We start from the raw sequence: 25,163 nt of genomic DNA, 5'->3' as shown, positions 1-25,163 counted from the left end.
AATATGTATATGCGAAACGAAACCAGGACCACTGGCTTATATAAAGAAAACACAAGAAAAATTGTACATTGGGCAGAAAGCTCCCGTGACTTCCCCTGCTCCATGAAAGCCAACTATCCCTAAATTATTATTGCTTTTCCTTCGCATGCGATCCTCCGGTATGCCGTTCCTTTCCTATGCCGTATGCCGTTCCTTAAGCAGCGGGGATCACCACGTCGATACGCTTGGTCGCGCTCGCTCCGTTTAAGTAAACTGAATTCTCAACGAGACCATTTCCAAAATCGCTTTTGAATGATAAAGTGGCGTATATGTAGCATTAAAATTGTTTTGGGTATAACAATGGATCGCTGTAATTACGTTGCACCGGCGAATGAAGTGAGGGACTGGTCTGAGGTGAGTTAGCTCCACCTTGAGACTGTTTTATATGCAGTATCTTTTTAATAAGCAGAGAGCCTTGTCGAGTAGGTCTGATGCCGTTTAGAGCTAAGCAACCACACGCAGGAGTCTGATTAGCGCCATATATTGCCGGTCGACTGGCTTCGCTCTACAGGTAAAGACAGCAGAACAAATTATCGACATGAACTAGGACAGCGTAAGTGCCCGAGGCACAGTATATCAACTGGCCGATAACGTTGCAGTGAAATATAGCAGCATTAAAGTATTGTTTTAACCCAGGAAGGCTGCACTGCAACGTATACGCTAAGGGCGGGGAGACAAAGCACTTGCATCGTTCTGAGCAAACGTATAACCGAGCGAGGTTTGGAAATAAAACGGTGCTTGACATGACGGATACACGTTACATCCCCCACCTCGCTAAAGGTGAAAGATTTTAAAGGGACAGACAACCGATTTTTTTCGAGCATATTATCTTTATCCCAGATGAACGGGCATCACATAAGACACCTCAATCTAAACGGTTTTGCTGATAGCGCCGTAGAACTTTTGAAATCGGAGTCTTTAGATCTACCAGCCAGAAGTGTTCCCCAAAAAGGAATGCCGGCAACCATGACGGTGAGCTGAGCAAAAGCACTTTTTACTGCACGCGAGATTAAAAACAGTTTTTAAAAACTTGTCCCCGGCCGAAACAACAATATTGTGCAACCTTCATGCGGCTTTTCAATCACGCGTTGAAATCGACGGGGTTGTTTGGACACGTAACGACCTTTCACTTTTATACACCACGTGTCGCCACTTTTCAGACTTTGGAAATTTTAGAGCAAAATAAAGGTATTTCTACCTGTTTACTTAGAAATTCCTTGCGACTACCCTAGAACATAAAGCGCTCGCTTTCATATAAGCTAGGCGGCATGCACTCTACAAAAATCGGTTGTCTGTGCCTTTAAAAGGGGCGGGTTGTATGATATCTTTTCCTTGGAGAGGCTTCTATAACATCAGGTGACCATCGCCACGTCGGTGGTAAAAGATTCGAGAGGGAGGCAGGCAGGCACGGCCAAAACCACAAATAAGTATTAATTACTTCTGTAACGGTTTCAGCATCAGCAGCGCATAAACCTTTGCATCCCCCACAACGGCTTTTCCCGTATCAAATGTAGGACACGTTTCCGGTTTCAGGGAACGGTGGGTTTCATCCGACGGCAGTCAAAAGCAGAAGGCACACGACTGTAATATCTTCTCTTGAGGATGTGGCGTAAGGAGTGTGATGCGGTTGCTTGCGCGGGTCTGAGGTGCAGAGGTGAATGCAGAAGCTTGCCGCCAATTTTCGATGCGTATAGCGTAGCAATGATTCCAGCAGCCCAACTTCGCGTGCTATAAACATGTCCCTCTGAAGTGTGTGTATTGCGATTGAGGAGAGTCCCTCCTCCCTCGATTCTACGATGGTGCTTTGAGTTTTAGTGGCCGTTTAGCGACCCTGCAGCGACAGAATACACTACAGTGGTGCTAGTATAATCATAACTTAAAAAGGCTTTAAGGAATAGATGGCTGCACCGAATGCAGATAAATTCCACAGCATCGATGACAACCGTGCATGCAGTTGCAGGCCTGGGTAAACATGGCCCAATGGGAAGAATTGTATGCCAGTGGGGATCTTGGCGTCTTAATGGTTTTTTGGTTTGTGAAAAAGAGTCAAAGTGTTGCAATATAATGTTTCTTATAATTACTAGGCTATGTAAGGCGCGTGAAATCAAAAGGAAGACTGCGTTGGATGCTGCCTCTGCGTATACACACACCGCTTTTTATTAACTATCCTCTTTCATACCATTTACATCTCCCAAGACGTAACCAATATCTCGTGTGCATTAGATCCAGGCGTGTGCTCCTTAGTCGATCTCCGAGAATTAGTGGAAAGGCTATAAGTAGTAATTCTTTTCATCGCTATCGCCAGCTCCTGTCGCGTCATCGAACACCACAACATAAGAACATAAGGGACAGTATAGTACTAGGTCACGACATCAACCAACGAAAGACTGCCCTCTTATGGTCTGTTCCTGCGCGTAAGTATAACCCTAGAGCTAGGTAAGGAATTATGCTTGCGATTGTGCACATGGCTTACGTTTTGACACATATCGTTAGCGGTTTATATGTTAATATGACCCTTCAGCGGCTCCGAGTCATTCCCATTTAAGGTGTCCATCTGACATCCGCAAGGGGAGTAACCGTATATGGGAAATGTCCCGAGAGAATAATAAAAAAGCTGGTCTGCCCATGTTTCCATAGCAGTAATTATATACTAACGTTTCGTTCTTTACAGGTTGCTCGTACCATTCTTTCATCATCATTAGGTTCTGTGCAACAAAATTCGCGTCGACTGTTTGTCAGCTCAAATGAAAATAAAATAGCACCTACCAGTAATGACTAAAAGCTTGAACGTTTATACCTTCCGAGAACGCGGTATGTTACAAATGAATTGAACTTCCAAATTTTAATCATCGTTCAGCTGTCTTTGAGAAATGTTTTCGTCACCCTCACTTTCCTTCGGCATTATTTCTTCCCGTGGAATTGTGCGGTCTAATCAAGGTGAATAAACGAAACTCAAGCTTTGCCGGCAAGTCAGTACAGGAGTGCCCGCTGTGGCACCTCTGTCGACCTTTGGACACATGTTGTATGCATTCATCTTGCCATCAAATACCACATTTTGCGTCACTTTTGTCCTACCACGGCGTGTTAAAGGGACCCCGCAACACTCTTCCAACTATTTTTATAAATCCATAATGCTTTTAGAACGTAGTCAACATACACAAGCAGTACTTAGAATAGGGGGTCACAATGTACCTCAGACAGAAATTTTTGCTGTACACCCATTAGATAGCTTGGAAACTTGCTCTAAGGAGTTGTCCCTCTTTCCCGCTCTTGGTGTTCTTCGAGCGCTTGAATTACGTCATTACACCAATGCAGCGGCTGTAGGCCAGCTTTCTTTGAATCGCCGCAATAAACGCATTCGATAGGCACTTTGAAAAAAATCCCGCCTGAATGGTGATGAGAGGGTCGAAGCTAAAATGCTTATCGGTAAAACCGTGAAACATTCGCCCGCACATCATATAAAGACTCGACACGTCAAGCTTACCACCGCTCTATTGACAAGCCCGTCGACGACGTCGATGTTTGTGGTGATTATGTAGGGCTTGTTCGGGAAGATGAGAATCTCCACTGGTAAGTTGGCGAATTCGGTGTGTGACATTTTAGCCACCTTGGCCGTCGCCTTCTGCAGACCGTCTTGTGTCGCGTACCCCCGGTACGTGTCTTGAGATCGCAGGCGACGAACGACAACCTCTTCTTCTTCCTCTCCTTCTTGTTGGGTAGCAACGAACGCGTTGATCGTTTTGACCTCTTCGGCCAATCTTTGGTTGGCCAATCCCTAGGGGGATCATGCCACAATCATCATCATTCCGCCATGCTTGGCAGCAACGAGGGACGGGTCAGGGCCGGAGCAAGAGGAGCTTCGCCCCTAAAAAATTAAAGTTGTTCACTCAACGTGAAAGCTGCAGGATATTCAGAGCAGTGATTCGCCATAATGGCTGTGACGCCGTTAGCCGCTCACTGCTACCACCCATCACGCTCTTCGCCGCCCGTTCTCACCCCTCTCCAGGTGAGGAATAGTTCAATGCAATTCTAATTTCCCACCTTCGCAGTTTTCGCGCGCCCCCTGCCTGAAACAGCGGGAGAGGGAGTTTTTTTTTTTTAGCACGAAAGTGTTTTATGCCCGGGTACACCAATATCTGACCGGCGTAATATCCGTCACGGAAATGACGTCGCCAGAAAACGTTCTATTGATGCGACTGAGTCCGGATTCGAGCCACCAACTCTCGCCCCAACGGGATGTACACAGCGCTCTGTCCACTGCGCTAAAAATTCAAACGCAAGTACGCCTAAGAATGCGCCTTATATCTCGCCCACTACTTTCTTTTTTCAGATGCCGTCTAGGAGAAGGGAAGCGAAGTAGTTCATCATGACGCTAATGAGCGCCGACAGCTGGCGCTTCGATGCCAGCGTCTTCGTGTACGCGGGACGCGGGTGAATTGAGGCACCCTCCGCCGCCTACTCCTTTTGGCTTCGGTTCAGTTTCGTTCGCACGGTTTTCAAGGGGCTGTGATTTAAGTCGGATTTACGCAATGTTCCGGCGCGTGCAATCCAGTGTCTAACGTTGGTGCGTCTAACGGTGCCATACCGACGCAATATAAATAGCGATGTGCAAGTTCATATGGATGCACAATAAATGCTCCTGTGAAGGCACATTTCACTTTCGTGTTTTACCGGTTCCTATGAAAGCGGGATCAAACACATTTTTTTTTGTGTGCTTGCTTTTCATTCCGTACGTACCGGCACCTTACTGCGCAGTTTGGAATGCGCCATTGTTTTCTTGCACTGCCACTTTTTTCCGCCTAAAAAACCAACCCAACGAGCGTTCCTAACTAAATGAACACTGGGGCCGCCGCCTCATAACGTATATTCTGCCTCAAATGTACCTGCAGTTTTCTTTGCGCTAAACAACGGGGAGGCAGAGAGAGAGAAAAAAAAACTGTTTAGAACCAAAGGTGGATCAGACAAATCAATTACAGGTCGTCTTCAGCAAATGCTGAACTCAGCTCTACTGCGTTTTTGATGTACCACACTAGCGCCAACTGTTCCTCAAAAGTGGAGGCGAGAGTCAGCCAGGTTGGGTTAACGGGATATGGCATGCTGCGTCGGTGTGTGTAACTTAGGAAAGCTGGGAATAGTGTAAGGGCATTCCCATATGATATGTTGCTGATTGGGATATCCACAACAGTGTTTGCAGGCTGGGGGTTCTTGTGCCCTTCCTATAGAGAAAAGATATCGTCTAGCTGGGGTGCATGCCGGTTAGTCTGTGCTTGTGCCGTGGAGGTAATTCTCTTTTGTTAAGTTCAAGGTCTCATATTATACTGTTCATAATGTCACGATGTATGACAAGCGGCAGCTGCTCAGGAGTTTTGAGCGGTTATGACTGCATAAACCGCTTGCTTTTCGAAGCTTGCGAGGGACGCCCTGACCACGGTACGCCGTGGCGCGAGCTACGACGACAAGGCGAGCCCCTAACGGGCTCTGCACTTGAACTCGCAATAGTGCATTCCTGTCTCAAGAAAGCTGCCGCATTCAACACGGTCCGGGCATGAGCGGTAGGTAGCCACCTTCTCTCGCTTCCCCATCTCCGTCCATACTTGCCTCTCGCTCGCCCTAACGAGAAGAGCTCCGCGCTCAGCAGACGGGCGCGTCTCATTTCGTCGATACGCAATTGACGTTCAGCTGCGCGACGTAAGGCTGCCGCCGCTGAGCTGACAGCGACGGAGGCGGCGGCGGCGGGGCCGCCAAAGGCTGCCAGCGGCAGTTCCCAGGACCGGCGTGCCGTACGCTAACGCGCGCCTCGTTGACGTTCGCGGAAGCCACGGCGTTTCCACGCAACCTGGTGTGAACGGAGAATGCGCCGCAGTTCGGCGCTCTGGGAACTGGGCGTGCGCGCGCTTTGCCGTGGCAGCGGTTCGCCTTTAGGCGAGCAATGCCATGCAAGCTTTCGCCGAACTCGTCGAGAAGTCCCACTTGGCGGTTTGTTCCGCGGGTCACGACGCGGCGATTGTGACGGACGCGCGCCGGCGCGTTTGAGCCAAGTCACGCGTCAGCGTCCTGTGCTTCCTCGCTGTTCAGTCGGAGAGAGCACGCCTTGCGGGAAAGTTTACCCTTTGTCCGTGGCGGACAGGACTCTAAACTCTCCATTCCAGGGGCCCAGGGCGTAAAGTTCTTATAGAGATACAAGAATACACGCACGCGCGCACATGAACTATCTACCTCTCTCTCACGCACACCTGTTGGCTGTGTAGAACAATGCTGTCAATTGCGTCTGATAAGTAGTCTCCCATCGGTTCCCAATTGCATGCATTTCATAGATACGTTCCATCGTTGGAATGGCAGTTCACCATATTTGGTAAAGTTATAAAGTTCGTAAGATGCGAAGACTACTCGCAATGGAGCAGAGAAGCGAGCAAGAGAGCCAACAAGTCGGCCTTTACGGGGCGTGGCATGCTGGATCCGCCCATTCTAAGTTACTAGAACTCGTGGGTGCATGGGTGCATGTTCCATCGAGCCGTGAAATGTGCCTGGAGGTGACAAACCACCCCATGTGTATACCTACAAGCAATGGACGGCTAGTTCCATTACTGTAACATACCCCGCATGCGTTATATTTTACAATGTATGCATTCGTCTGGAACAGCAGTCTGGAGTGTCTCCGACTTCCTGGACCCATAAAAGTTCACGAGGATGGCTTGGCGGGCTAGTTGGTGGGGCACCTTGAAGGGTTGGACAGGGCACTTCAGTGCTTTGCAGCGCGGTGTAGTTCGGCGCTTTACCTGTCTTCTCATCCTTTTGTACCCTCGTCCACGTGCGCTGTTACCCCTCCCATAAAAGTTGTATTGAAAAGCCAGCAGTTCTAGCTTTTTCATCAGCAAGAATATATCTCCCCGCCAGAAAAACATTTCTTTTCAAACTTCATACCTAGATTTTAATAGCACAGGCACTTTTCTTACAAAAGGATGTGCACATACAATGTCGCCTTAACTGGCGGCTATGTATACCCCAGAGCGCTATACTATTCTTTGGACCGACGCCACTTACCTGTAGGATAGCTTGCAGCGAACCATCAAAAGTGGGGCATAGACATATCGCGTTATTCGTAACCTGCCTTTTTAGAACGGCCTTTAAAAGTATCTTACCACGTGTTCATGCCGCATACGAGTAGAGCCCGCCAGTTGGCATAAAGTGGTTTTTTCGATAACAATCTGTGCTATTGTCACACCTTAAACTCCACCTGAGTTTAAGGTGTGACTCCGCCTGCTTCCCGAACGCGCATGTTTGCCTGAGTTTTGGATTGAAACACCTCGCTTGGCGCGCTGGCTGGTAATTGTTTTGTGTCTGACGCGATATTGTCCTGGCACAGGGTTTACCTCCTTGAAGTGAACATACATGTAGTGTGCGCGAGTTGGAAAGAGGAGGCAGCATGGAGAGGGGTAATAAGTGGGACTGTAGCCGTACTGCCTGCGTAGATGGCCATGCTTCACTGCGCAGCACACAACGCAGGAAAGACAGCTTACAGGAACCAAGCTTACACAGATCTCCTTTGAAGTCGACTTCCCCTCGAAACGCGAATGCATTGTTGGGAAGATATTTTTATTGGCATTATCATATATCTTGTGTGAGAGCATAGAGGCCCTAAGACCATTTTTTTTTTTAATTTCTAGTAACGTTTCATACATCTTCGCTGTAAAACCATAGCTCGATTATTCCAGCTTTTCTCGTGCTCCACAAATTTCAATGCCCCGACGCTCTTGCGGAGCTCCCAGCACACGCGCCCGTACACAAACCGACACGCACACACTCGCTCTTGTGTAGGGCAGTTGGTACACTTTCAGCTCAAATTTAACGTGCATGCGCTGACAACTTGGACGAACGACAGAGACAGGGAGCAGATGCACTATTTTCCTTTTACACTGGTTTATGCAAGCCGTTGATTGTTACATGTACACGTATACAGACACGCAATAAGGGGGTGTGCGGTACAATCATGGTGCTACCGAGCCATCGAATTTTTTTTTAGCATTATTATTCCCCTATCGGTGAGTGCTATTGTCGGCACGCTGACGCATTCACGGCGTGCCCCCCTGTCAGGTTCGGGCACCTCACTTAATTAATTAAAATCACCCCGAAAACAGATATCTTTCATTGGGTTTAGCGTGTTTCTCTGTATTGTTGTACGCGATGGCCGGGCCGACTTAAGCACGAGAACGCGAGGAAATTCCGCGGCAGCCTTATTTCGTTCGCCACGAGTTTGTGTTCGCCCGACGAGCAGGCCCGGAAAGGACAAATACAAACGCGTCTGTCACCCCAAAACCGTCGGAAGCGATATTAGCTGTTCAAGGAGGTTTACCTCGTTCGTTTTGTGAAACCAGCGGAGTGCGACCGCTGACTCTTTAATGACAGCTCCCACCGCCATTGGAATGTCCGCGCCGGAAGGAAGCTCCGAGGTCGTTCAAGTGGTCAGAGGTAGGAAAGGGGACAATGGACATTCTGTGTACCGCGGTTATACTGCTCAAAGCTGCCGGGCGAACTTCCCGTTCATTCCACGTTTGACCCTGCCGACTCGTGGTTGGGATACGTCAATGGGTAGGCGGCAAGACTTCGTTATGCGGCGGCGTATTGAAGAAGCAAGGAATTAGTGGCGGCGCGGAGTACAATCCTCGGCCTGCACGGCATGGAGAATACTTTATGAAGGGCCGCCCGAGAGCTTACGGCCGTCGGTTTTGCTTTTAGTTGTTTGGTGTTTATTTGTGTTATATTTGTGTTTTCCGGAACACCTTCCAGATTCCGTGTGGTAATGAGTTAAGGGGTTACGTAACTATTCTGCACCCACTTAAGTTTGTCGATTCGACCAATCAGTCAACTAGTCTACGTTAATCAATGGGACATCCTCACTCTCAGATTGCGACGACCCTTTGTGGACAGGGTTTTGGTAGTAAAATCGAGGAGTTTGAAGTTTTTGGCGAGAGAGGCGAGCGTCGCTCGATGCGGGTATTGCCCGACTTCCTTACTGCGATCATGGCTATGGATTAAAAGTTGTATATGCCTAGTGTGAATGCTGTGCACTTATTCTACAGCTATGTACGATATACATATTGTACATCTTGTTTTTCTTGGAGTAGACCCTCGTCGGCTACGTGCCGTCGGCCAACGAGCCATCGTTTCATCTAATCATCTCCGATCATTGGCGACCGCGCACACCCTCTGGTCGTGAGAACGTGACAGCCACGTGCTGCCAACGCGCATACATGTATGAGGGAGCATTCATCGTTGTGCGTCCGTTACATTCCAATCCATTAAAATCCCCCAGGGCAAAACATCTGTACGCTTATTACCTGGACAATTAAAAAAGCCCCAGAGGGGCTCCGCAAGGAGTTTCAAGACAGATTCTACCCGTACCTTTGCTGGCAAAACCACGAGCATGCACTACAGCGCTTGTGTGCAAATTCATAGCTTTGAGAACATTTGCGTCTGCAACTTCTCATCTTCCCTCGTTTGTTCCCGCGGAGCAGCCGCTGTTTTAAAGACGATAGCCTTCGTTACGCTACTGAAGCTCGAAAATTTTAGTATGTATGTATGTATGTATGTATGTATGTACGTACGTACGTATGTATGTATGTATGTATGTATGTATGTATGTATGTATGTATGTATGTATGTATGTATGTATGTATGTATGTATGTATGTATGTATGTATGTATGTATGTATGTATGCATGTATGCCCTCAATTCAGCATTCCGGTGAAAAAGCACAAGAACAATTGAACGAGTGGTTTATACATAACAATTTTTCCCAACAACAAAGCTGGAAGCACTCTGGATCCTGCCAACATTGTTCAGCAAAATGAAAACATTAGGCATATTTGACGCAAAAGGTCATCAATAAGTAAGCGGTATTTGCAGTGTTCTTTTAATTAATAATACGCGGCTGATTGGTTTTTCGATAGCAAATAAAAATGTGCGCGTTAAAAACAATGCATTAACCCAACAATACAAATAGAGCACGCGACCAGTCTCCATCTCGTGACGGCCTTCCAAGCCGAACAATAACGAAAGGTTCCATTCAATGGCGCGCGAGCAGTGGAACGCTACAAAATTGGATTTACTTTACCAAGCCTCCTCCGTGTTTACCGCTGGACGAGCGAGACGGGTAGAAGAGCTTGGGAGGTGGGCGATGGAGAGCAGAGAGAGTTGTCTGGCAGGGGCTTCAGAGGACTATCGTGCTTCGATGACATTTGTAGCGAAGGGAGCAGATACGCAGCTAATTTTTGCAGAACATAGTCCATATTTAGGATCAATTACTAATTTTGCTGTTCACTAGCGCTGCTCCTTGAATGACATGATCAATCGAATGAACCTTAATTGATTGATTTGACTGATTGATATGGTATGTTTGATTGACTCATTGACGTGATATGATTGATTGACTCATTGATGGGATGTGGTTGATTGATTGATTGATTGGTTGATTGTTTGATTGATTGATCGATCGATCGATCGATCGATCGATTGATTGTTTGATTGATTGATTGATTGATTGATTGATTGATTGATTGATTGATTGATTGATTGATTGATTGATTGATTGATTGATTGATTGATTTGCTAATTGGTCAACTGACTGTCTCCCAAGCTCGCCGCTCGTCGCCTGATTGCCTGATCGATTTATCCCCGTTCCGGCGGGAAACTCGGGATTTCCTTGGCGCGTCTTTATTAGGCGGTCGGCGGCTCATTCCCCGAACCTGGCGGCGTCTCGTCGTCGGCGCTATTCCGCTTATTCTGCCGCTCGACAGCTGCCATTTTGCGCAGTGACAGCGAGCGGCTGCAAGGCGGCCCATTAGCCCCGCCAAGCGTGCTCTCGTTACCCTCGCGCGCCAAAGGGTGACAGCTTCCCGCCTTTGCTTTCGCGGTATACGCGCACTCGCTTTGAACATTACGGGCCGCGCCACACGAGCCGTCGTTCAGCCATTGAGGCGCGCCACTCTAAGGCAAGTCACAAAGGGCTCGGGTCTGCGCTTAGCGAGCGCCAATCAATGCCACAGGCCCGCTCCTGCGCGCTTTTGACGTGACCGCGATTCGCACTATATTCCCGCTTTCTCACGCCTGGAACTTTGACGGAGGAAAAAAAGAAATGCCCCAAGCGTGACGCGCGCGAGAGCGAATGGTGTGTGACATATAGCGCGGCTTCAGGTGTCGTACAGCTTTAAGCCAGGGGCGATAGACAAAGCGATGGAGTCGGGTCTTCGGATATACGTGAATAGCGAGAGCACATTTACATACGTTTCAGCGGTCGGAACTTCGCAGAATTTTTTCTCATGTCGGTAATTAAGTAAACTCCTCACGAACCTTAGGAATAGAAAGGTCCCATTTTTGTAATAGCAATATATTGATAATATTTCAAAGGGCGCTCGTGGACCCTGCTGTGTTTCTAACGTCTTCATTCTGTTCATAACAAGCACACATAGTAATTATTTTTGTTCCTATCAGGAATTACCCGTCATCCTTGAAACAGTGCGAAAACATCTGCAGTCAAGACGCAACCAGGACACAAATGGGTCTCTCGTTTACGTCTTGTCCGCGTCTTTTTTCGTGCCGTTCCAAGAATGATTTACCAACCCGTGCAATACTTCTGTTATAGCTCCCCTGCATCTCCTGCAAGCCTTTCTTTGGTCGCAGGATGGATTACGTTTTCTCACTGCTGTTTGAACATCGTGCCCTACACTGCGCTGGCGTTACGAGTGATTGTGTTTCCGGAAGATGTGTGACGTGATAATTAACGCACAGATCACTCTCAGTGCCGATACGAATGATACAGTCGATCCTGGCTGTGGTGTCGGGCAGGCCATTGAGCTGCCTCGGGGTCCTGGAAATCCACAGAATTCAAGAGGGTGAATGACGCAGTGTCATCCCATGTGCACTCGAGCCAACAGGAGCAGAGTAAAATGGATAATCACCGCCACTGGCGGTGACAGATACCTTCCCTTAGTCATCGGAAAGAAACCCCGTCGCCTGGACTGGTCACGTGGATGATTAACGCGACGGCTACTTATAATGCGAAGACACCAAACCCGACTGCCGCTTTAATAAGCTGAATTTGTGCATGGGTGACTCCGGTAACGCGAACGAACTAAGGAAGGGCGAACTTTTACCCCAAATTTACCCTTAAGAAGACCTTGTACCTCCTTCCAGCCACAGTATTCTTTAGTCTGCATGCCATGCTCGAGTTTCCCGTGATAAGCAGAGTACGTAAAATACAGACGACCAGCAGGGACTTATGTAGATATTAGTTATTATGAAGCGTTCCACGTTGCCCTGGCTTGGTCAGAAAGTCAGCTTAGGGTCAAAATTGGGCCCCCCGTGTGTGGTTTCTGGCGTGCGGCCCATGGCGAACGTCGAGGCAATGATTTTCTGTCTACGTTGACGACTTTGAGTATAATTTAGAAGGACAATCTGGGAGTAATTTCGTCAAACTTTTCTCCGAACAGAGAATATTTTAAGCACGGAAAGGCACTCGGGAGCGTGAGGACTGAAATGCTGAAAATGTTCGTCACATGAATCACGTCACACTGTGACGGTCCCTGCACAAGTCTGTTCTGGCCCTCAATGTTTGGATGATGCGACAAACTTGTGATTACTTGAATTTCGAGGATTTTAGTAGTAAAATGCGCGACTTCCGTAACGGATTTCTTTCCCTGTAGCTCTTGTACTTCGAATTGCTCTGATGACATAGCCTTCAGCAAATGAGAAAATAGAACGTTCTTTGATATCAGCGGTTGTGTTAGATTGACTAACCTTTCAAGACGTGTAAAATTATGAAAACCAGACATTTCGCACTTCCCGGCTATAATAACGTGCTCCGTTCCTATAAAGATACCGCGGAATACTCAGGACGATGGCTTTTTAAAGGTGTGCGAGATTTATAGAAAAAGAAATGGTTGCAGTAGATTTTTATACCTGCCCAGAAAACAGCGGCAACCGCAATATGTGTAAGAACATAATTGCTGAAACTCGCTAAAACTGCTTCGTCGGAAAGGATGGATAGAGTTTCCAATGTCCGCAAATGTTGACCTAGAACAGAAATAGACCAAAGGCGCTTTGAGCACCACCACACGCAAAATTGAACTTTCCCAGAGCTGGACCACCAAATAACACGTTTGGGGCGCACATGCACATATATCCGTATATGTTAACGGCACACGGCAAAGAAACTCAGGGAAACTTCACGAATAGCGAAAGAAGAAAAAACATTTACCGTACTTCCTAAAGACAGTTGAGAGAAGCGAACTATGCTCTCAGCATCAAAACTGCGTCAAATCTGCGTAAAACCCTTCGCTGAAAGTGGCTCCAATCGATCGCCAAACCTTTTGAAGGCCCAAATCGCAAACGGAAAACAAATCCATGCGACGATTTCTCGCGCACTGAGTACTAAACGCATTTACGATAAATGTACACCGATACGTGGTTTATGAGCGAAGGGCATACTATTGTGCCCCTTCTTAATGACCGATGCGTGTTTTGTGTCATCTAGAACCGTTCATTTTCCGAGCAACCATTTTGACACAATGTAAGTCCGGTTTCACGCATGCGCCGTGTGTCCGGTGATCTGATCAGAGCTTTTCGGTCGACCAATCGGTCTACGGGGAAGTGCATTAGTTTTCTTACAGGACGCCATCGGTTCCACTAAGCAAGCTTTCGCTTCAAAAGCGACCAATGTTCGAATAAAGCACTGGTCTGCATTGTCGTGTAAAGGTTGGCTCTGCACAGCAATTGTTCAATATATTTCACGCACCGTGGAAGTAGGAACGTGCACGTTGTATTTATATCTCCACGAAGAGCGTTTGTGTAAAGCAAGCGGCACAGCCGGCGGCGCGAATTTCGAAATCACAACACGCCGGAAATTCTGCGCGAGACTGCATGGATACTGTTATTAGTGTGGTCGAAAACATTTTTGCTGCCTATTACATTGGTTAAGTTATCGGCATCGTTCTGACGTGAATTGAACGCTTGTCTGGCATGAGAAAGTGGTCTTGCCTTGCGCCTATCGCGATTCTAATTAAGTGGATAAAGCTGGCCTGTGCGGGGAGCGATTTCTCACCAGGTTTAATCCTCGTAAACCACGAGCGCTTACGCTCACACACGTACCCTATACAGAGGAACCGTTGTCGAACACGCCGAAACTTTTCCGGTGCTGAATACAATACACGTGTGCGACCAAGGAATGCATCCGATCGAGCAAATGTGACGAATAGCCGCACCCGGCGATAGATTTGAGCTGAAAATGTGCCGTGTGATGACACGTAAAGCTGAATGTCATTCTTGAATTGCGCAATAAGGACGCGCAGCCACCATTTTTTGGTTCACTTTTTCTGACGCTTTTGTGGTTAAAAGCGTTCATGCAGGTCATTGTGGTGAAGCATGGCCCACGAATGTCGTTACACGAAAATACACGGCGCAAATTGTTCTAATTTATTGCGACTTTTCGCGCCTAATTACATAAACATAAAATTTCAATTTTAGCACCATATGTAATTTTGCGCACCGTGGAAGAAAGAACGTGCGCGTTGTGTTTATATCTCCACGAAGAACGTTTCTAGAGCAAGCGGCACAGCCTGCCGCGCGAATTTTGAAATCACAACACGCCGGAAATCCTGCACGAGACTGTATGGATGATAAAACATTTTTGCTGCCTATTACATTGGTTAAATTATTGGTTAAATTCTAATTGGCCGTGCGGAATCATGCTGCTCTTGATTTTAATAAGCCGCGAATTCAAAATATATTGATCTAGGCCGTTGGTGTATTTCGCCGTCTAACTAAACAAGTCGTGTTGAACACGGTCTCCTCACCATTTTTCACGCATCGTGATTTTTTTGTAATTTCCATACACCTAAGCACGCGTATGCGGCAAGCCGAAGAACATTCCTAAGCGAGAACATTCGATCGCCCTCGGTAAAACCATGAGTTGCCATCACTTTGCCCTGCCCTGAAGCTTTGCGGAACGGATTTTTTTTTCCCCTTCGTATTCGTATTATCTTCCATTTTACAGTACCGAGCTGAGTTTGTTTGTTTCTGGGGCAGTTTTTTTCTCCCGGTGCGATTCAGCGATGAGCGAGCGCTTGTACTGTTTTAACGCATTATTACGCACAGAAGTGCATGCGCTGCGAGGGTACACGTTCTGCACGACGCGTTTTGGCCCGGTGTGTTACTTCCGCTAACTAAACATGTTTTTTTTGTTTTTTTTCTCTATTCAATTTCACTGCCATCAGCAGGTAGCAAGGATCCCAATTTCACTTTTCGGCCTGTGAAATGCACGTGGATGTAACGGCGACCGCTGTTTATAATACCGAACAGTATTAGGCAAGAAGCCCGAGAGTTTTTCCTCTATTCCGCACATATATATTCACCTCTGCAGAAGCAGGAATTTAGTGTGCTGTATTAGGAGTACATTTCAGTACAGTGCCGACATGCCAATGTTGACAAGAAAACGTTTCAGACTTGCAGTCGTTAACATTTAATTAGGGCATAAAATAGCAAAAATGACTCGTTTCATTTATCTCTATTTATTTTTCGCAGATCCCAGAGTTCAGAAAAATACGCAGCATTATGAGACACCGATACTAAAACACAATGTTTGAGTGGCTGCTAGAAGCAAGTACGTTTTTTTTCTTCCTGTGGACAGCCACACTGCATTTTTATCTCTTATCCTGCCTCACGTGCTGTGGAAGTTTTGTCTACTGATAAAAGTTTGTCTCTAAGGCCAAAATGGTAACAAAACTGAACGGCCTCTAAACTAGAAGCTTAAATTCGCCTACATGGCAAAAAAGGAGACTTTTCCTGATATATTCAAGCTTCCTGTTTCAACCACATGAAACCCTTTACGCATAGCTCTCTAGGGGAAGCAACTAAACTTTTCCAAGTTGTCCTGCTTGGGCGAACCCCGTCGGCTCAGGAGTTCCCGCATTGACCCACAAGTTATGCGTGAAATATGAGTCACCTCCCCCACGTAACCATGTTTTCTACCGCCCAAATTGCCTTTAGCTTCAGTTGTAGAATGGGTATATCGATGAAGAGAAGAGTTTAGATAATAGCCTACATATAACCTACTACATTCTGTGGAAGTGGGGGAAGAGGGAAAAGAGCATAGATAGAGAGGGTGACAGATATGATGATGGACATAGAGGTGATAGTATAAGTATATACGAAATGCCTATGCCATGTATACAGTACATGTGTAATAGTTCGCCACAACGTGATTGGGCTACACTCTAGTTGCCAAACCGCTGTCTTTTAAGAAGGCCAGCAGTGCCTTGAAAGACTTGTTTGAACACTGCGGGTCTGGCCAGGGTCCCAGCAGGACGTCCTTAGACAATGCCCGATTGTCTGATAAGAGTGTTAAAAACACCCGCACAGAAACGTTCAATGCAAATAGGGTAAAACTCAACCACAAGCGAGAATGGTAACAAATTTTTAAGGAAGTGGACGTTTTGCCGGCAGCCGGCTTTTTTCCGCGACTGTTTTTATGTTGGCAGTATCGAGCGATTGGCTGGTTGTTTCTGTGATGTCGAGTCTTCAATTCCGGTTCTTTTTTTTTTTTTTTTTTGGCGGCTCTCTCTGCTGGCACTGACTCAACGTACCTATCTATAGTAACGTTAGCACTGGCCCCAACGGCCCTGTTCTGTGCTACCGGCTAGTGTCACTAGATAACTGTATTTACTGACACTACTCCGGCTACCATGAGCGGCGTTACGCTCCGTATCTCCTGTTTGCTCGCGACCTCGGGCTACCACTCCACTTGATACTACGGAACTTGCTAACTCGCCGAAAGGAATGGGTTTGTCGGACGGCGACTTTGTCGAGGACAGTATAAAGGAGGCTATGGGCTACCTCATCGGGAGTAGGAGTGAAGGGCATGGGACCATTCACGGCCCGCAAGGCAGACCCGCTGTGAGGACGGGAAATTACAGCACCAAACCACTAAGCCGTTCCGGATCTTGTTCCGAATATTATAAAATTATTTAAGAAAAAGCTCGCTCTGCTGAATACACAAATGCCAGGGCTCAATGTCCGCGCATGCGCGGTTTTTTTTTTAAGATCCCGTACTATAATGCGCTGGTGCAAACACTACTGTGTAATGCACGTCTTATGTCCAGCATATACCGAATTGTAATGCCGGCACCCTTAATTTGCGATGATGGACCCACCGTAGTGTTGGCTGCGTCGGTGTGATCAGTTCATGGTGGGAAAAATAGCGCAACGACGACGCACTTAGGAGGCAGGACATCCTCTCAGAATAAGTAAAAACTAACCCGTTTTACAGTCCTTCGGCGTAATCAGTGCTCGGAATAATTAACAGGCGCGAAAAATGCCGGCGTATTTATTCAAATTTTGCCCAGCAGGTACTTTCGCCCGGAGAGATACATGTTGCCGGCAGTAAAGTCAACAGACCCCCGCTGCTGTCCATGTGTCCGCGCAGGGTACTGCACTCGATTTCCGTAAAATATTCGAGCTGCCGGCATAAGTAACCGGACCAGAAATTGCCGGTTTCTGGCATGACTCACAACAGACGAATAATGCCGGCTGCGGGCATTTTCTGCCCGAGTAATTTGTCCGGCACTCTGCCAGTTGTGACGGCAGCGCCACCGTTGTGCCGGCATAATTCACGTGACAACAAAATGCCGGCAGCCGGCAAAATACCCACTTCCAATTTTCAAATAACTCTTTAACATATCAGGCTTATTCACAGGTAAACAGCGAGTCATACAAAAAAAATCGAATTCCGCTAGCAGCAGAACACGACCGTCACTGACATGACAGGGGAAAGCCCTCATGAAAATTAGAGGCCTATCGACAGTAAACTGGTAAACATACATACATAAAGTGTGCATGTAGCCCTCCCGGGCCAATAAACAAAGAAATAGAACCTCAAAAGCCACAAAAGACCGGTGAAAAATATTCTGCGCAGTAATATATACCTGTGTCCCGAACATGGTTCAATGTAATGCAGGCTTTCAAATCTCGTATTGCAACCCAGGGGCACAACATCAGGTCGTTCAAAAACTCTGAAGAGTAACTTTTGAAATGCCACAAGTTCGCAGGTTCACCGGAGTTCCTTCTTTAGATCAGAATACATTTTTGTAACTGCGCTAAGAGAAAACTCTCATTTCACAAAATATCATGCCGTTGCCTGTGAGAAGCCTCCGCAATAATGGGCAAGAAAAGAGGTTGGCGAAGAGGCCGAATAGAGGGGAGAGTGGAGGGGAGTGGGAGAAGGGTGGGTAAACTCAATTTCGTATATACAAGCGGAATAGCATTAGTATAGGCTTCTCCAGCCTCGTTTAAAAGGGTAATTCGCAAAAAATTTTCACTACTTCCTAAACACTGTATTGTCCCACACGCAGTCTCTCCGGCATAAGTTAACGTGGTGCAAAGTGATGTGATGAATCATGTTTAACAATATGGTAAAACGGCAACGCTAGGTTGTAGGTTTATTCTAATAACATAGATACATCTAATGCTAATAATCCACGGGTCCGGGACAAAGCTTTACATGCAAAAAACGTCGCAGTCAGGCGCCAAGCGAATTGCTCTGAAAGTGCGTCGCTTGACTTATAATCAGGAAAAAGCACGTGACGCAATATAAATAGACATCGTCAACTCTTACGGATAAAATACGAAGGTATAGGGCAATCGTCACGAAAATAGCGCAAAGGCACGCTATATAACGTCATCTGCCAGTATAAATAACCTCCAGATGCAGTGGGTGCTTCAATCACAAGGACTGACTCTATCATATCCATCAAAACCGGGCAGTGGGGCCTGAACACATTCTTCGGAGAAGCGTTCCGACAAGAGTAGTGTCAGCCTTCGTGCTAGTCCCTCTGGCCTTGAAAACTGCGGTAAGCATCAGGTAGTCTACGGTTGTGCACAACAAAGTGCGGGAGAAGCCGATGCGGTCGTCGAAGTCTAGAATTTCGTCCACAATAAAAGTCCTGCAGATTCGAGGACCGCTTCGTGGCCACAAATATGAAATAATGCCGCTTCCTACTTTTTCGACGGTTATCCACCTCACCTCGTAGGCATGCCGTGTTGGTTAAAAGCGTTTGTTAACCTTTGGCATTTTGTATTCGCTTCCAAAAGAAAAGCAGCTGGCGGCTGGGAATCGAATGCCTCGTGTAGATCTCCGCAACTGACACCTTGATGGACGTTGCTAGATTAATGAACTTAGTTTGACTGGCGAAGTATCGATTTACAGGGCAAAAATTACTCTCACAAATTCACTATCGGGTGGTAAAACCGCCTTTAAAGCATATAGAAACCGCTTACAAAAAGGAATTTTAATTCACAGAAACTTACTAGAAGTCCCGGGTGGCTTGCTCACTCCAGCGGCCATGTCGGGCACTGCGGGCCACGGGTAGTTCCACCGTGCACAATCCGTGACTGCTTCGTTGGCGTCCACGTTCGCGCCGCGCCAGGGCACTTTGGACGATAAACACAGTCAAAACGAAGGTCGAAACGCTTCTAGTTAAATTAAGCGGAGCCTAAACGCGGCGGTGATGGCGTAGAGGAGCTCCGAAAAAATCCCGGCAGGCGACGACGACTCCAGTCCGCGACGCTGGCGGGAGCGGAGAGCGAGTGAGGCGCCCGCACGCAAGCGCACACGCACGCCCCGGACGTCAAAAGGCGCTGCCTGGAACTGGCTCCGATGCGGCGGCAGTGCGCGGCGTCAGGCCGGCCCGAAATGCCAAGCGCCCGCCTCCGACGGGGGTGTCCGCTACCTTCTCAGCGAACGTCATTGGCCGGTGGCGCCCAAGTTTCGGACAATAGCGGTGCGCAGCCGCCCGCCGGAGTTTAACGGATCACACCGGGCGCCTTTCCCCCTCGCCTCCGTCGCACGGTCGGCCACGGGGAGAGCGCAGCAGGAAAGCCACGCTGACTGCGCGGAGCCTCCTGCGTGGGTCAGGTCGCGCTCCACCGCTCAGAGTTTGGGAGAGGGGAGAGCGCAGCGCGCTTCGTCCCATTGTGGCGTCACAGCGGCGGCGCGGGAAAGAAAACGCCGGGACCGCGGGAGATCGGGCGGGAGGCTTTTCGCTGCCCAGGCGCTGCTTCGGCGTTCCGCAGGGTCTCGCCTCGTCCCACCGCTGAACCCCCGTATTGTACGCGGGTCTGTGATTCACGCAGCCGCGGGTGTGTGTCGGACATATGGTTAGACGTGCAGGCGGTGGCGGAAGGTGAAACCGATGAGTGCATGAAATGGGCCCTCTAGTAGTTGCCTTGTCTCGGTCTCTGGAGCAGCAGCCGGTACTGCCCTGAGAGGCTGACAGGCTGCTGGATGGGAGCAGCAATTTTATCACCACTTATACCAGTTTGTCTGTGGGCGCTTTTATCAATACAAACCTTACAGCTCTTTCTTGGAGCCAACTTCATATCCTTGGCCCAGTCCTCGGCACGTCGCCAGTAAAAAGTAACGGTGTTGCAGTTACAGTTAACAAATCCAAAAAGGAACACTGTTACAGTTGCAGTTATAAAATTTTAAAAGTAACTTGTTATAAATACAGCTACTGTGAAAAAGCAAGTCGTTACTTTTCTGTTACTTTATAAAACTAAGTGAAAGACCACAGACCAAGTGATAGAGTTTAGTTTGTATGAACGTACGAATGCTTGCAGGTGGCCAAAATTGCACGTGGTAAAATCCTAGACGAAGGAAGCCTAAAAGAAGGCGCGCTCAGCCCAACATCAACAATTTTTGTGTATTCTTCATTTTGGACTATCAACTTTGTTGTTGATGCACTCTTGGTGCCGGAGCATTTATTTGAATGACGCATTGTAAATTAGGATGAGTTGTTTTAAAAGTTGGTTTCCGATAGCCTCTCTCTTTTGGAAGGTATAATTTCCAGTTCCTTCTTTTTTCTTGTTTCTTCTCGCTAAAGACGAAAGAAGAGTCTTAGATATCACCTGTTTTCTAGTGGTAAGACGTCCTCTCCTAATCTGCAAGGGGAGCCGTGTTGTGGAAAGGGGACAGGTGGAGAGAAAAAAAGTCAAGAAAAGTAGAAAGCGCGAACTGTACGTCGGCCTTTAAGAGTGTTGGTATTCGGCAGTTTTCCATAAAAATGAAGTTTCCTGTTACAGTTACTCTGTGAGAAAGTAGCAGTGTCACAAGTTTCATTAACATAAAAATAACTACTTACAATTACAAGTTACTGAAATAGCAACTAGTTACCGGTAATGCGTTACCAATAACTAGTTCCTGCCCCAGACTGCTTTGGCCCTAGCTGGATGTGCTGCGTTTGATACCTACTTTTACGGGGCAGCCCAAAATCTTCTTTCGAAGCGGTGTTAAACTATTATTGTCAAAATAATTCAGAAATGTGCCTCTGCTTCCTATAGTTCAGTCCAGTCATGGACACGTTACAGTAAAGAGTAACAGGAATGAAGGAAATGTTCACCATGCTATGGCCTAGTATGCTTGTTACAGTTACCTAAGCTAAAAATGTAACTCTGTTACAGTTACAGATTCCAAAATTAAATTTTTACTGTTGCAGTTGCTATGAAAAAGCAACGTGGTTACTTTTCCGTTACTGTATAAAACTACTAGGTCACAAATTAAATGATTGAGTGCGGGTGTGTTTTCGAAGTGCACAGCATCGGGTGCACTCTCTTGTCTATGACACCGGGCGCGACAGAAAAGGCGCGCAATAACCATATAACGAATTCTCCAAACAACCACACAATGAGTTCCCCGAAAAATGCAGCGAAAGAATGCTTACTGTATTACTGTATGCTTACTGTAGAGTACTTTTTTACTGAATGCTTACTTTAATGCTTACTGTAGCCTTTGGCCACTACCGGAAACCAACTGCGGAAGTTACAGTCGGAGGGCGCGTGCTTCTCTTTACCAGTGGAGGGAATTCTGCTCCAAACGGCGCGGATTGAAGCCTGCCGTGCTCTGGAGTGGATTTATTAGAGCCAGAAAATATTCTGCAACCGCGCGTATAGAAGGTACATCATGCGGTATACCTGAGAGCTGCGGAACGCGTGCATCACAGTGGACTGGTTTTTCTCGAGCTGTTGCGTATACGTGACAATGGCATAACTAAAGAAACCACCAAAGCATAAAGATTGCTTCACTACAAAGACAATACCTACATAGCTCAAACGGTATACTGATACCGCATTTTTTCTGTTCTCTTTTTATTACTTTTAGATGCGACACATCTCATTCACTCGCCTTGTCCCTCCATACGGCGTTGTTGTCCCGTCCGCACCCCTCCCCCTACACTATAAAAAAAAATAATAGTTAGCGGCGCCCGGTTTCGATCCCACGACCCTGTGGGCGGAACGCGAGGTACATGGTGCTCTTCCCACTGCGCCACAAAACCGAGACAGAATCAAATGCTACGAACGCGCCTTATATCCTTGACTCATTCAAACTACGTCAAGATGCTACTGATACAACGCATGATGGGGCAATGATTAACACTTGAAATAAAAGAAAAGAAGCTCCCACTTACAGCAACAATGATGGAGTAAAGGTCGTTGCGACAGCGAAGCCCAAAGCATACCACTTAGAGAGATTGACCAAGATTGGCCAATAAAACATAATAATAATCATAAAACATAATAATCATACGCGTTTCCGGCACGTTTCACGCGATTTCAGAATCAATCCAACGGAAACATCAAGTGAACCCCACGATGAGTCGCATCTACACAGGGTTCCCCTCGCGGGGAGGTGGGCGCAATTTTTTAATTGGTGCTTACAGGCCTAGCAATCATTATTGTAACATCAAGAGGCTATTCTTCTACTGCAGCACGAAGAACTATGAAACAACGCTTTTCGTGAAAAACTCCGGACGCAGCAATCATAAAACAGCACTTTAAATGTTTGAACGCGCGATAAACAGATATAACGCAAGAATAGGCCCTACTTTCGGCTTCCGTTGCTTCGAGCCCACAAGATACCCACGACAGGCGCCCGCCGCTACGCGAGTGTTTTGGCCTTTTTAATCGCACGCACGATGTAACAGCGGAGCTGTCAATGTTTCGGCTTGGTCCGGTGGCGCCAGAAAAAAAAAAAGATACAAAAACTCTGCCCAGCAAAGAGTGCACCACCGCAGACAGGGCAGTCTTACAGTGAAGCCGGCTTTTGCGCCTACTGGAGTGTGAGCCCAAGCGACATTGCGAACACCTTACCATACCACGGATGATATTGTTTCTTGGGGTACTAAAGCGCAATAAACAATTGGCGCAGCTTGTACTAGTTGAGCAAGGATGAAGAAACAGCGAAGCCGGGGGTCGACATCGCTTCTTCCCCCCTGGGATCCGCTGTCAGGGTGGTGGACCGACCAGAAAGGCCTCAAAATCCGGCTAAACTTGGCCTCACGCGTCAGCACTTACCCTATAGCCTATAGCAAGAACATCGCAAAACCTAACAAAACTTAGCAAAGCCCAGCAAAACCTACCAAAAATTAGCACAGTTTCCATTACTCCTGTTACCCGTCGTTCTTTGTGGAGTTTTTTAGTTTTTCTTCGTTTTGGGGGTAAATATAATATCTTTGTCATTTTTTTCCATTTCCTTGTTCTTGAATTTTAAATTCCGTCACCCGATTATCTCTGTTTACGCCATTACAAGGATCAAGTGTGCTAACTTAGCCAGTTATGCATATTTGTGCAATTCCAAGGGTTTGCCCAGTTGGTCCGTTTTTGCAATTTTTAGTCGTGTATCCGTCGTCGTCCACTGCTGTTCTTTCTTGAATGTCTTCTTTAGGTGCAATAGAAAAGGTGACGATGTATAAGAGGCTTAATGTTTATTTCGTTAGCTTACTTTTGCGGTTTTGTCGTTTTCCGTTCTTTACAGCGAAAGCTGTATATGCTGAATCCTCCCCGGTTTCAGTCCGGTGAAGCCACTTTACTCGCCACCGCCCATCACTTCCTTCTCGCCTGCAGCGATGGATCTTTCACAAGTTTTATACATCTGCCTCTTTCGCAAGTTGCGTAATCGACTGCAGACCGCGCTAGCGCAGTTTTCAGCTGTTGTAGTTTTAACTCGCTTAGAGATTAACGCGCGTCATTCGCTCGGAGGAAGAAGAGCGGGAAATGAAGAAACGTCAACGCGCACATAAGCACGAATGGGCGCGAAAACAACGGAAAGCCGCTGCCGCATAACGAGCAGCCTGCTAAGGTTCAGGGCGAAGTACTTCGCTGTTGCCCAGTGCGCACTTTATACTCCGGCTAAGCTGTGCACTGAGGGGAAGTTCTGTTCGTGGAGGTGAAGCCACCCCACCAGGAGCAATTTTTTGAAGCAAGCACGAGCTTGGCGGCCGCGCGCCTCTATTGGCGGTGAGATGTTTGAGTGGCGCCCCCTGGATGTGACGTCGGCTAGGGACCCGCTCGGCTGTCGTCTGCTATATTCGCGCCGCTGCTGCACCCGCGCCGCGGTCGTCCGGTTGTGACTGGCAGCAGTGCCTTTGCTAGAAATCGCCCGCTTTGATGCTTTGGTGCTTTAAAAAGCGTGTTTTTAATCAGATTCTGACAGCTCTGAATAATTTCAAGCTTTATCCCGCACAAGTTAACAACATACGAGGAGAGAGAGAACGACTTTTAGAGAGCATCGCTCAGACGATCGTGTGTAACTCGTCCTATCTAGCATATTTGCGAGTTTCAGTGCTCAGAGCTCCTCGATAAGTATTAAAAATGCGTAGGCTTCCCTTAACTATTTCTGAGATGCTCTTACAAAGACTCAACAGTCTAATTCTACGCATCAAGCAGCGGGTAGCACAGCAGGAAATAAAACGGCTGTTTTCTATTTCTTTCGTTGTTGTTGACTTGTGTTAGAGGAATCTTTCTTTTTTCTGTGCCCAACGCATTGATTTTTATGCACCGTCCCAAACGTCCTAGGAGGTTTGGGGATGTTTTCGAGGCTCACAAATTTCGTGTGGATATGCAATTCAATGAGATTTGTGCTACGGCGCAGATAACGTTGTCCACAGTGCTCGAAGGCGGCTTTTGTGCACCTAATTTCTATCGAACCATCGTTATCGTAACGAACTCAATCTCAACCCGAACAGTTATGACATGATTATGGTGTTTAAAACTTGATATACTCGCTAATGAACGCAATAAATAG

The 25,163-nt window shown here is 47.2% G+C and overlaps 1 protein-coding gene across 1 annotated transcript in view; it reads right to left on the bottom strand.

Moving 5' to 3' along the window:
* Positions 1 to 20,183, bottom strand: part of Tll (nuclear receptor subfamily 2 group E member tailless) — a 50,557-nt gene extending 30,374 nt beyond the window's left edge. The window contains exon 1 of the mRNA XM_077685542.1: positions 19,394 to 20,183. Within this exon, the coding sequence (XP_077541668.1) occupies positions 19,394 to 19,430 (37 nt within the window). The 5' untranslated portion in view covers positions 19,431 to 20,183. The remainder of the gene's footprint in view (positions 1 to 19,393) is intronic.
* Between the last annotated feature and the right edge of the window lie 4,980 nt (positions 20,184 to 25,163).

This window comes from Haemaphysalis longicornis, unplaced genomic scaffold (genome assembly GCF_048455015.1).
Source record: "Haemaphysalis longicornis isolate Haplotype H1 unplaced genomic scaffold, Haemaphysalis longicornis Haplotype H1 scaffold_9, whole genome shotgun sequence".
In the NCBI taxonomy this organism is placed as follows: domain Eukaryota; kingdom Metazoa; phylum Arthropoda; class Arachnida; order Ixodida; family Ixodidae; genus Haemaphysalis; species Haemaphysalis longicornis.
This window is presented reverse-complemented; position numbering and strand designations above follow the sequence as displayed.